Below are 13537 nucleotides of genomic sequence, written 5' to 3' on the forward strand. Positions count from 1 at the left end.
TCTTAAAATGGGCCAAAAGGTGTGTGTTCATCTTCTCTATTGTCTGACCCAGGGCCATTCAGTTATATTTTCAATGAAGCCAGATTTTTCGGCGGGCCATTGTCTGGGGCCCGGACTACAACCAGCCTTGAACTAGAGCAGATCAACAGCAAATAACAAATAATTACATACACATAGTTTCCTGATTAGCTCATACTTTGAGGATTGGACTATTCTGTCAGCCTCATCACTAAGCTCCACACTCACCCTGTAGGCCTGGCTGTAGGGCCCGATGTTGGCAGGGGCCCAGTGCGACAGGCTCTGGACGTGCAGAGCCTCTCGGCGGAGGTCGCAGCCCTCCTCCTGCTCCTCAAGACCCACTGGAGACGGGCTCCAAGCATGGAGCAGGCAGTCCATCTGCAGCAGCTGAGCGGCCCACAGAGGGGCCTGCAGACACACTCTGGACAAGAGAGAAAAGGTCCAGTAAATTACACATGTACACATGTATTTAAATGTCAGGTAAAAATGCAACAGAATATATTCCATATCAGAATCAAAATCAGAAAGGGGTTTATTGCCATCGCCACTGAACTTGCTTAGGCATTAAGGTGCAACATACAACAAGGAATAATAATAGTAGCAAAATATATCAAAAAGAGCATATATAATTTTTTTAATCTAAAAATTAAATAAAAACGACTTTACAGATTTACAGATGGTCAGAATAGTAGAAATGACCAGTGCAATGAATAGTTATTGGTTTGAATAATAGTTAAAGTGGCAGGTGTTAAGTGTTCATGAGTGCAGAGGGAAAGAAACTGTTCTTGTGGCAACAGGTTCTGGTCCGGATGGACCGTAGCCTCCTGTCTGAGGGACGTATAGACGCACAGGTCCTGCAGAAATGGAAGTCTGCAGCTGATCACCTTCTCAGCAGAGGCACAATGCGCTGTAGTCTCTGTTTGTCCCTGGCTGTGGCTCCAGTGTACCACACAGTGATGGAGGAGGTGAGGATGGACTCAGTGATGGCCGTGTAGAACTGCACCATCATCTGCACTGGCAGCTTGGCTTTCCTCAGCTGGAAGTACATCCTCTGCTGGGCCTTCTTGAAGAGGGAGCTGATTGCTCCCACTTGAGGTCCTGGGTGATGATGATGCAGAGGAAGGAGTCCACGGTGGTCATGGGTCTGTCAAGGTGAGGGGGGCCTGGGGGGCTGTGACTTTCCTGAAGTCCATGATCATCTCCACTGTCTTCTGGGCGTTGAACTCCAGGTTGTTACCACTTCACCAGGACACCAGCACATCCACCTCCCTCCTGTAGGCAGACTCATCCCCGTCCAAGATGAGCTCGATGAGGGTGGTGTAGTCCGCAAACTTGATCAGTTTTACAGAGTCATGGCTGGAGGTGCAGCAGTTTGTGTACAGAGAGAAGAGCAGGGGAGAAAGTACACAGCCCTGTGGAGCTCCTGTGCTGATGCTACAGGTGCATAAGACATTTTTCCCCAGCTGCACAAACTGCCTCTGAATCTCAGAAAAGGGAACAACAATACTTCTGCTTACATAAAAATACTGAAAACAATGTACTTTTGGTCAGTTTTTTTGTTTCATGTAGATATTAACCATAAACCAGATCCAAACATCTGCATTTGAACAGAAAACAAACCAATTCTGACTTCACCTGAACAAAGCTTATTGAACACTTTACCTGGCTGGTGGGTTCATTCCAAAGTGCTTCTTGTAGATGGTGTTGATTTCAGCAAAGTGCTCCATGTTCTTGACATACAGATGGACCAGGACAATGTCTTTCATCTGCCAGCCTTTACTGCCCAGCTCACCTGAACGTGGAGAGAAGACACAGTGTTTCATGGAACAGTGTCCAGAAAGAACCTAAAAGCACTAAACTATATTAATTGCATGATTTTAAATGGAGAATTGTTTTATTATTTTGCAAGAGAAGTGTTCTTATTGTTCAAAATACCTTAATAAACATGTATTGTCACAATGAGCGGGGGCGCCTTAACACAGATCTGATTTGGCCTGATTGCTGCACGTACCAACACAAGTTTAACACAAAACTGTTGAAGATTCAAAGCAACGCAATAACATCGCCAAAAGAATGATGCTGTGTTCATGTGGTCCTCAGGGTTTCTGAGATGAGAAGTCAGAGAAACCTGTACAATAAGCTCCTCCCCTCTGGGGCCAGGACTCCCCTGATACTAAATCTCAAGGGGACTTTCCTGGCTAAATAAAGGTTAATAAATAAATAAATACAATTCATGTGCTTTTTATCTCAGAAAATTGCGTATTTTATATAAATAACAGTTAGATTACTCAAAAGCTCAACGTTATTTGGTTTGAAAAACTTTTCAGCTGTAATTAAGCAGTGATGTCAGATCTTTCTTGCAAAAAATCTGTTCAAGACAGTGAAACTTCTAAAAGTAGTAGCGTTTTGTCAACATATTTTATAGGAATACTGTTGAGCGATGCATCTTGTTGATATCTGTATACTGGGTGTTTTTTTTTTGCATTGTGAAGTATTTCTCAGTGCTACCAAGTGCTTTACAAATACATTGGCTTGGCTTAATTAAGTCATTACTAAGACAGAATTATTCCTTGTTAACTATTTGTTCATTATGAATTGAGTCTTTATTCATGCTTTACTAAGGCCAATGAAAGTGTAGTTATTATGACGTTGTACCAAGATAAATAGTGCACCTTTACTGACTGCATTTAGATCTCACCCATTTAAAGATCTACTTTATTTGACTTTTATGTTGCGAAGCTCATTCAAAGTGACACTGCCCTGTCTTCAAGTACTCTGAAGTATTTCTGCTGTTTGTCCCTCATGCCCAGTGCATTCAGGCTTTCATCTTATGCAGATCGTAGACTTTGGAGGCAAACACCTGAACAGGGCCTCAAAGCTCGCTCCTTTTCTCTGTTCGGCATTTCCAAACATTCTTCCAAGTTTGTTTTTCCCTCCTTCTCTTCTCCCAGACTATACTTCGATCCTCATACAAAGGGCCTGGCCATTAAATATTAACTTGTTTAATATTGTCTCAACTCTGAAGGTTTTTTTTCCCCCTGCGCAGCTAAACATTAAATATGCTTTTCATCTCTTACCCTTCTTTCTCCTCGTCAAAAAGAAAGATGAAAAAAAAAAATAGAGTGACTTGCGCTGGAAAAAGAAATAAATAAATACAAAATCTTGGGGGCAAAAACAAAAAAAAAACACCCAACATGACTGAACTATGTATTTTACAAAAGAAAATATTTGAAGAATTTGTCCTTGCTTGGTGGCCAGGGTTGAATAGATGGGGATTTTGACATGTACGCTTTTTGTGTGATAGTACTTCTGAATAAGAAATGACATGTCAGACAACCACTCCTCCACATGTTCGCCGAGCCAACGAGGAAAAAGAAGACACCCAAGGGACAAAAAAAAGCCTTTGGTCTACACACAAGGATTTAGCCTGAAAATGCTAAAAGGTACAGCTAGGACGTCTTTGAAATAAATGCTATGCTGGGTAGCGACTGAATTAAAGTTGCATTCTTGAAAAATGTTCTCCAGAAAAACAACAATCCATTATTGCAAAGAATCTTGGGATAATTATATTTTTGTATACCAATTTACTAATAACAATGCTGTCAAAAGAAAATGAAAATTGAAACTTAAAGCCCCACTGCCTGCATTTCTGACTTGATTGCTCAAAGATACCTTTAAAAACTTGTATTGTGAGTGGGCTTGCTTTTCCACAGACCGGACTCGTAACTTGGTCTGGTGAGTGACGATCTGGAGAGTGCTTGTTACCATGGAGGTGTTAAATACTTGCCTGCCTGGATTTGTTCCACAGAAAGGTCTTTTGAGCGATAAAAAAAAACAAAAAACTTTTTGAAAATCTATTGGTTGTTATGTAAACCAGTGGGGCTTTAAAGGTTAAATCATGAACAAATCTAAGCTAATTTATTTCTGCAGGTACGACTAAAAATATACTTTTTTACTGTATCGAAAAGGATAACAAAGCTGGGAGCAAAAAACGAAAAAAACAAAAAACAAAACACTGGATAACTTTTTGAAGATGGCACGTCCCCTGCATAATTCCATGGAAATACAAAGTTTAAACAATGCTTTGGAACGTTCTCCATACAAAGAGATACGTTTTATGCTATACTGTGGAACATTATAGCCAAAGGAACAACAAGCAGGAGCAGAACAGGTGTTTAAGGACGTTTTTCAGTCAAACGCATCCAAAATAAACATGATTTTATTTTGGTCTGTTTATTGGCTAAAAAGTTATGCAATGGGGCTTTAAGAGTTATTGTGTTATCTATGTACAATGGAAATGAGGGTGCTGTGTGCTGTCTGCATTTAATTATTATAGTCCTAACCTTTGAGAACCAGGAAGTGAACTGTTAGCATGCTAGTTGTTTTTAGCATTAGCAGATGGCAAAACTGCTCTGGAAGTTGTGAAAAACGCTCATAAACTCGTCACAGTGAATAATTTGGATGCTTGGAATGCGTTAGCAAAGTGAGGTATACATTTGTACAGCTGCAAACTACTTCAAAAAAAACTTCAGTACAGTGCCTTTTAGTTGATGTCATGGTTGGTCATTTTAGGACGGTTGATTTCGCAGCCCTGTTGTTTTGTCTTACTCTGCAGTTGGTTGAAGGCTGCAGATGTTTGGGCCTGAACGTCCGGCTCCTCACACTGGAGACCACTGATGCCAGCGACCCACTGGAACCCTGAGGAACTCTTCTGTGACCAGGACGGAGGAGGCCGATCTGGAAAAGGATTTACAGACATTTTAATCTAGACAGATGGGTAAATACTTTATTCATCCAGAGAGAAATTGCAGTGCAGCCTGTTGCTCGCATTGACACAGGAATATGAGGAATGAAAAAGACCTCACATTAGAGTCTATACATGCCAATCATTTAGTGCATAGTTAAAGTGCTAAGGAGTTTTTAATGGAGTGCCTAAAGGTACCGAACTAGAGTTGTTTTTAGGTGCTCAACTCAACAATAACTAAATACGGTTTGATTTTCAATTGTGTGTCCTTAATTCAACCAGGAAGGATCGAGTGAAACGTTTAATGGCGTTCAGAAATTGAGGATGATTGTTCTAGATATTCAACGTGCCTATAACCGATTCTGAACCATGAGTGAAGAACATGTTTCCTCACTTCCTTTTTTTTTAAATTTACAATTGACTGTATGGATTTAGTCTTCTCCTAAACTAGAATAAATAAAAGACAGGTACAGGCTATAAAATGAGCTCTATCAAATGAATGGTATGTTTTATATAACAAAGTAAAATCTGCTTTTAAGTTAAGAATATTAATCTTGTCTTCTTAATCTGATGTTTTAAATGTATTTCTTCTATATCAGACAATAGATAAGATGCATCTCATTGCTTATCGGTCTAGAAGAAAGAAAATAAATCCGTATATTATATCAGTATAAATATGTTGTAAAAGCAGATCTGAAAATGAGAGCGCTGAGTGCTGTTTGCCTCTAATTATTAAGCGGTTTATTCTCCGCAAAGCAGGAAATGCTGATGTTTGAGTGAAAAGCACCTACAAACTTATCGTGGTGAATAATTAGGATGCTCAGAAGGCTTTCAGCAGGTGAACAATACATTTGGACAGCTGCAAAAAGTTTAAAATGAACAGGTTCAGTTTTCTCAGGTTTTTAAGCCTGAATTAAATACTAATATTGCAAACGTGAAGGATTTTCTCACATATTTGATTTGTCTTTCAATATTTATTTCCTGAACATAAACACTAGAGACTGATAAACATTGCCATTTACATTAAAAATAGTCACATTTCTTCCTCCAAAGTCTGTGGATTGACCGTGGCTCTCTCGATTGAAAAAACTCAAACTGATGATTGACGATAACAAATGAAGGAATCTCAATCTCGTTTAAAATCTGATTTCCATGCATTTTGTTGGTCTGCTTCCCCATAATAACTAGGACTACTCTGTAATCCAAACGCATATGCAGTTTACGTCAAGGGATAAACAAATTCAGCGACTGTCACAAATCACAAATCAGCGCTGGCGACTTGACAGCGCGGGTCAAAGCCGTCACTCCGCGGCCCGAGCTCTGAGACGCCCGGGCCCCGGATGACGCCAAACTGTTGGGCCCTCTCTCACGCGTAAATATGCACGCTGTTATTCGCGTCCAAACACAAAAACAGTCCCGTGCATCTCACCGCCGCGGCCCCGCTGACAGCTGAGGTCACCGCCTGATGTAGATTCCAGGCGCTCGTCTTGGGCTCGATCAGCATATTCCGCCTCCTCCGTCATCCTGTCAATGGCGCGCTGGCAAGGACAAGTACCGTGGGGCAAAACGCTAGCCGCCGCTACGTCGTCCTGCGGAAAGGGGAGAGAACGGAAGGGGGGAAAAAAACAAAACAGAAGAAGAATCACCGCGGGGGAATACACAAGGCCAAATGCCCAGCCGAGACGGACAAAACGCCGCATGATAATGTGATGTCGTACGGTTCTAAAGGGCCTGTTTGAAATCGAGATGGAGGATAGGTCGAAACGGGGCGCACGCGTGTTGTTGGGTTTGATGTAGAAAATGTCAGATGAAGGGCGGGGACAATACAACTCTATGAAGTACATTTTTAACAATATTAAAGGAAGGTAAATGTACTTTTTTTCTCTTTCTTTTTCGTGTGTTCTCAAAAATCAGACCGCTGCCAGCTGTCTGCGTCTGACAGCTAAACATTTTATGTGTACAAACCTGTAAGAACGAGACATATATGTTGCTATGTGATGCTGTGGGATGAGAGCTGATTGGCCGCTTCACTTTTCGATGGAAAAAGCTGTTCTGAATCTACTTTAGAAATCAGATAATCCATCATTCATCTTTTGGTTTGAATTTGATGTAATCGTGCCTCTATGACAAACATGATTTCAGCTTCATTTGTGCTTACAGACCAGGTGTTGGTAAAATATACATCTATTTAACAGTCAATTCTACTTGATATCTGATCCTTCACTCCATCCTGAGCTTAAACTAGGAGCTCCGACTGATCCAACATCTTCTCTGTCAACACAAATGGTAAGATGAAGTTTATTATTATTATTAATATTATTAAGACTGAGTTTGCTGAGTCAATTCCAGACGAAACAGACGAAAAAAAAATTAAAACTAAATTGATTTTCAGATAGCTTTATAGTCGATAGAATAAGATCTTGACAATATTGTCTCAAACCCACAAAGCTAGCGTTTAGTGACACGAGTTCGCTTGACATGAAGGTGAATGAATATGAAACAACATGCTAACGTATTCACGGTTTAGGCCAAAAGGGAGTGGTGTTTTCTGATATTGTAGATTCAATCATGCCGCCTGTCAATCAAAACCCGGGGATGCCATGTGCCCGGGTCCAGCTTCTTCCCACCAAGTAATGCTTCTTTCCCCCCTTTTTTTCCTTGTTCTTTAAATAACAAATCATTACCATTCTCTCAAGGCTTGGACATATTACCTGCCAAATCCTGCTGGGCATCTCACATTTGAATACATCTTTCACATTTGCCTGGCTGTCTGCTGTCAACCGCATTACGCCGTATGATAATCAAATTAATTATACTCCAGCCCCTCTTTTCCCGGCGCGGGCATAGAAAAATAGCTTGACTAGCATTAACATGAGGGCAAATGATGGCGGTGGTCCTAACCCCCCAACCCCCCCCTCCACCAGCCCCATGCAGCACCCAGCAGCAGCCGGGTTCTGGAGAGAGTGTCACTATGGATCTGTCAGCCTGACGAGAAGCGTTTGAGAAGTGCCGGAGCGGGGCAGGTTCTCCCCTTGGTTTACCCCCCTCTGCTGCTCGTCTGGGGGGGTGGGCGCTTGTGCGGTGAGGGGAGGGGGTGGAAAAATATACAGCCGTAGGGAGAGAGGCTGCAGGGTCAGGCGGAGTGTGGGGAGATGCGGGGGGTATGCTTTCTGTCCACAACTGTCCCAGCCCTCCAGAGTCATAAGCATACATGCAGAACACGGGTCTTAAGTGGCACATGACGGGGTAGACTCGCCATTGCGCTGAAACTAAGTAACGTCATTATTTTACAAAAACAATATCATAGTTCTCCCGTTGCAGTTTGTTGGAGCCATGTTGTTTCTGTGGAAAGCGGCGATTGTTTACACTGTCCACTTTACCGTTTTCTGCATGCAAACGTGATACACAAATGTTGCATACTGATGTTTTTGCTTGGATATCAGAGCTTCAGACTACGTTCCACCTTTATAAAACATGTTTCAGTGGTTAGAAGATTTCTCAGAGTCCATTATGATTGATGAATGATGAGTTTGCCAATTACCAATGCTGATCATTGATTAGTCGCTGCAATGTAGCCAAATAGGTGTTTTAAATGCTTCTGTATTTGTACTTGTAACATGTATAAATATCAGCACCAGAGCAGACAGGACAGATTAGAACTGTGACAGAACTGATATCTGAGCAGCTGATTTACTTTGGCTGCAAGTAAACATAATTTTAGTAGTCAAACTAATCAAAGATTATTCATTCATTCACTAATTTTCTCTTCCCGTTAGGGGTCGTGGGTTCCTGGAGCCTATACCAGTGACTTAGGGCCTTAGGCGGGGTTCACCCTGGACAGTGGCCAGCTCGTCACAGGGTTATTAATGATATTTCTATAGTTTTATTATATTTTGTAACAAAAATGAAATATGCTGACAGAAGACTAAGATAGATAATAATTACGATTAACATGGGTAAAATGTTAACTAAATCAAAAATGTTGTTCAATTTTGAATTAAGGTCAGGATAAACGTATTTGGGGCATAGAGTCTGTATGGGCCAGTTAACGATCATGATTATTAAAATGCAATCGTTGTTTAAATAGTCGACTAGTCAGGATTATTCAGATTAATGAATGCAGCCCTAGTAAATACAGAATAAAAACTCTTCACATGCAGCGTCTGGCCTTACAATGAATCCTGACCAATCACCTGACACATCCATCACCCACGCTTCTCAATATGAACACTTAATAGCAACGTAATTAACAACCCGCGCAAATTAGCTGAGGTTTTTAATTGACAATAATATAAAGATTATAAACTGGCCTGCTTGTGGAGAGAGTTCCCTAGAGTCACTTTTGATGACGCTACCTGCATGCAAAGATCCTCTAATGCGAGCGGACATGTTTATTCATCTGGGCCTCGTTCGGGGCAGCGGCGAATATTGCAGCCGTCGAAGTAGGCCGTGTGGGGCTATAGGGGAGAGAGCGGACGGGGTGGAGAGGACCGATGGAGCTGCAGGACCACACTCCAAAAGGCCCTTTGGAAGAGTAGCCTGGAACTACAGAGTCACAAAGTTATAAAGACTGAAGGCTTCTGTTCTCCTAGTGTGTTTTCCCTTTTAGTATAAGAGCCCAGAATAAAAGAGGCCTTGAATGACATTGATTGGGTGAAAAGCAAGTTTTTACTTTTGGATTTCGTATGTACAGTTGATCTATATCTTATTTTAAAGGCGATATTTGAGCTTTTAACCAATTATAACAGTTCCCTCGTGGAGAAGAAGACATTCGGAAGTCTCCAGTGCTGTTTTTAGCAGGTAGAGAGAAGTAAATGTGACATAATATGCAAAATCAACTTGAATGAGCCTTTAATCTTGTTACAACAGTGTTTCCTCATCATTAGTTTGCTCAGACTTGTATTTTGCTTGATTCCTGCATGTTTGAGTTTATCCCGTTTTGTCCTGCAACTGAGGCTCCAGTGCTCAGGAAAGTGCTGTTTTCACCTACCCCCTATCCCCGCCAACATCCTGTACTCAGTGTCCCATAGTCACTTTTCAAAAATAAAAACGTGCGGTTAAATGTGCATGTGCGGTGCGAGAAGCATTGCAACAGCAGCAGCTGAGGAGACGGGAAAAAATGGACTGACCTGAGATGAACCAGAATTAGATGGTGTTGGGATTTGTTTATGCTTTGGAGGAAAGAGAATACAGTGAAACCGCTTTGTACCAGGCCCACCACACTGGAGAGGGACAACAGGCTTCTCACATTACATCGAAGTCATCTGAAAGTTTTCACTGAGTGCAAGTAACCCGGGGCCCATTCGCACAATTAATTGTGCGACCCCTCGAGGCCTCAGGTTGAGAATACTTGTTATCGACAACTGTGTACTTACGCACTTTTGCTATTAAATTATAGCTGTACAACAGAGAGCTTGTTGTTAAACTGAAAATACATTTTTCATTTACACCAATAAAATGCATTTTTTTAAAGTAATTTGTCTAGCATCAATTACATCATTAGTGCATTTTTTTACAGTAACCATTATTGCAGTTTACAATGAACAAATTGTAAAATGATCTACCTGTACTTATACCTAAATTATGGGGGGGGGGAGCATACAATCTCCTTAAAAAGCTATATAGTGCACCTTTAAAACTAAATCTGGAGTAGTTATTTGCCTTGCAGGATTAGGACTAAACCGATACCTAACCAAGACTACAACTACTTTTCTAAAACAAGTCTTAACGATGTCTAAAAAGTGGTAACGTGCCACTTACAGCTCCTGGGCAGCTAAAACGGGACGACAAAAGATGGATTCCGTCAGAAGTTGGACTCACGTGGTCTTTGTTCTCCGTATGCATTTCGGTGAAGCGCAGGTATCCGACCGGAGCGAAGGCGTCTGCCGAGTGGATCACTGTCTCCATCGCGTCACTGCACAAACACGCACAAGTATTAATAAGAATAAGACACTAAAACCACTGTGCGCAATTATTACAGTACTCTGTGTGTGTGTGCTTGTGTGTCTTTATCGACTCACATGACGATTCTCCTTTTAAACAGTGGGCAGTCCAGGGTGAAGGTTTCGTACTCGCCTCCTTCCCCGCAAATGTGGACGCCGTACTTTTTTGAGAGCTGGACAAAGCAGAAATAACTGTTAGGTTTAAAAGAGACATATTATGTTTCATTCAGGTACTTTGTATTGAACTGTAACATAATAATATTTTTTTTAACACGGTGTTCATTTATCTAAATTTCCTAGTAAAAGAAACAGGTTCATTGTCTTCCTGTCCAAAACTGCAAAAGTGATAAGCCTCATAGTGATTTCATTGTGGCAGATTGTCATTTACATGTTTGTATTTTTAAAACCTTACATGTAGTATTTATTAGGGCTGGGTATTGCCAAGACCCTCGCGATACGATATGTATCCCGATACAGGGGTCACGATAAAATACGTATCGCGATACATGTATATTCTGATACAATTCCCTCAACACGACACGGATCCCGATACATTTTTGAATGTGTTGTTGAATGTTTTTACTCTGGATATCCACATGTTTATCCACAAAGCACTCACTTATAAATCCATTATGCTCTAACTTCATACATCCTACCAACTGATCCAAATAGAAAGGAACACATTCTAGTAAAGTATTGCATGTTTCTTGCCAAACATAGTCTGAACATGGTGCAGCTGCATCTTCTGGCCAGATCAGCTTCTGATCAGGGCCACAGCTCCTTCTCACCTCGGCCGCAGCACAAACAGCATATCAAAAGTACTATTCCACCTCGTTTAAAGCCTACGGGCCACAAACATCTTACAGAAATGAATAAATAAATATTTTTTAATAAAAAAACATATCCGTGTATCGATACGGTCCGTGACGATATATCGCCGTATTGATATGTTGAACACAACCCTAGTATTGTTAGAGTTGTTATTTCTTAAATAATCGCCACTAAGAACAGGGATGTGGGCGGGGATAGGGGATAGGTGAAAACATGATGTGATTTTTTCCTGAGCACGAGAGCAATACAGGATCATCTCAAACCTGCAGTTAAAATACAGTTTTGAGTAAACTAATGATGAGGAAGCACTGTTGTAACACAATTAAAAGCTGATGAAGTTAGATTTAGCATAGTATTACTTTAACATACTTTAATATGAACCCACGAGAAACAATAGTGTGTGTTGCGTTTCGTATGTGCAGTACATATACTGTACAAAGTAATATTTAGCCAAAGGTTTGTGACTGGCTGGTGTCACATTCAAATGTTGTTTATACTGTTAGCTTAAGATTCTGGGTTATTGCATTGTGTGTGTGTGTGTGCGTGCATGCGTGCGTGTGTGTGCGTGTGTGTGTGTGTGTGGGGGGGTTATTATGAGATTGCAGATGAACCATTTTAAACCAACTTAAAATGTGCTGAAAGTTGGAATGGGGTGAGTAGCGTGCCTGACCTGGTGGAGATAAGGCTGCATTTGGGCCAGAGACCGCCCCAGGTGCTTCTCTGGATCCAAACCTGGCATACATGAGGGGAAAACGTGAAAACAACTGTAGCCAAGTCACACACATTTATATACACAAGACCTTTTCTGCAGGCACACCACAGGGAGAGAGAAAAAAACCCTTAATTGAAGTTTTTTATTTTTTAGAAGTTAGAGGAGGGCAATATGTCCAAAGAAGTATCAAGTATATAGTATATTACAAAAAAGTAATTTTACAAACATTTCACATTTGTCTGATATTTAAACCCCAACTAATACGCTTAGAAACATGTTGTAACCCATTTTTGTGGGACATATTATCCTCTGAATATTTGTCAGGATATCTGTATGTAGGATATTTGTATGTATTTTTGTGAATATTGTCATTTTAAATATGAAAAATGTATTTTTCAAAGGTACACAGGTCAGATCTGTGGAGAGGCGAGGAAGCTCACAATAAGAATGTTTTTTTGGTTGTAGTTTTTTTGCCATTAAACCATCTGTAACCCAACTGATTCTAAAGAGATAAGTTGAATGCCATACTGTGGAACAACCTAGGCAAAAAAATACCATTCGCATAGTCCATATTCAGTTTTATGCCATATTTGAGGGTCCTTTATGAACAGTTACATGTTTTTGAGAAGACAATTGACAACTCCTAAAATAGCTGTAAGTGTCAGTCAATAAAAGAATTCAAGGAAATTCTTCAAGAAAAACCAGGAAAACTAAATTAAAAATGTTCATATATTGTTTGATTAGAAGTAGTATTGAATTTAGTGTTGCATCTAACAATAATTTCAATAGTCGACTAGTCAAGCGATTATTCCTCTTGTTCTCAGAGACTTACAAAGATGATTAATTAAATAAAGGTTGAAATATGGCAACTGAAAGCTTCTATATAAAGAATATTGTTAAAAAAATATATACATATAGTTGAATAGTCTATACAATTATCATAAATGCACTTTGAACTTCTACATCCCTTGAAAACTTTGTAGAACTTCAGCACCAATCCTCGTCTCATCACAGCGACAATCAAATGATCAACTGTCTGTGTAATTTAAGGTGTCACAAGTCATTTTCCATCATTTTTGAAAAGCTCTTCCAACCCCACTCCTCTCACACGTTCATCCAATTCTCCCTCTGTCTGCGTTATCCTATTCATTGATTGACATAATCATTAACACACCGATGATGACCTCTGGACCGTGAAGCCTGGGTTGTGACAGTAATGCCATCGCGATCTGGGACCATTTTAAAAAAAACGAAACACAGCTCTTAATGATCGCGAATTACCGCTTCTAT

At 40.5% G+C, this 13537-nt stretch overlaps 1 protein-coding gene across 1 annotated transcript in view; it reads right to left on the reverse strand.

Moving 5' to 3' along the window:
* dph6 (diphthamine biosynthesis 6) overlaps window positions 1–13537 on the reverse strand; it is a 118933-nt gene that overhangs the window by 47653 nt on the left and 57743 nt on the right. Inside the window, exons 6-12 of the mRNA XM_072457998.1 lie at window positions 12206–12267; window positions 10783–10877; window positions 10583–10676; window positions 6192–6351; window positions 4627–4755; window positions 1681–1810; window positions 247–439 (exon numbers count right to left, since the gene is read on the reverse strand). Coding sequence (XP_072314099.1) covers window positions 247–439; window positions 1681–1810; window positions 4627–4755; window positions 6192–6351; window positions 10583–10676; window positions 10783–10877; window positions 12206–12267 — 863 coding nt within the window. The remainder of the gene's footprint in view (window positions 1–246; window positions 440–1680; window positions 1811–4626; window positions 4756–6191; window positions 6352–10582; window positions 10677–10782; window positions 10878–12205; window positions 12268–13537) is intronic.

Source organism: Eucyclogobius newberryi, unplaced genomic scaffold, assembly GCF_026437365.1.
Source record: "Eucyclogobius newberryi isolate DKJ021-1_F unplaced genomic scaffold, fEucNew1.0.hap1 SCAF_21, whole genome shotgun sequence".
Classification (NCBI taxonomy): Eukaryota; Metazoa; Chordata; class Actinopteri; order Gobiiformes; family Gobiidae; genus Eucyclogobius; species Eucyclogobius newberryi.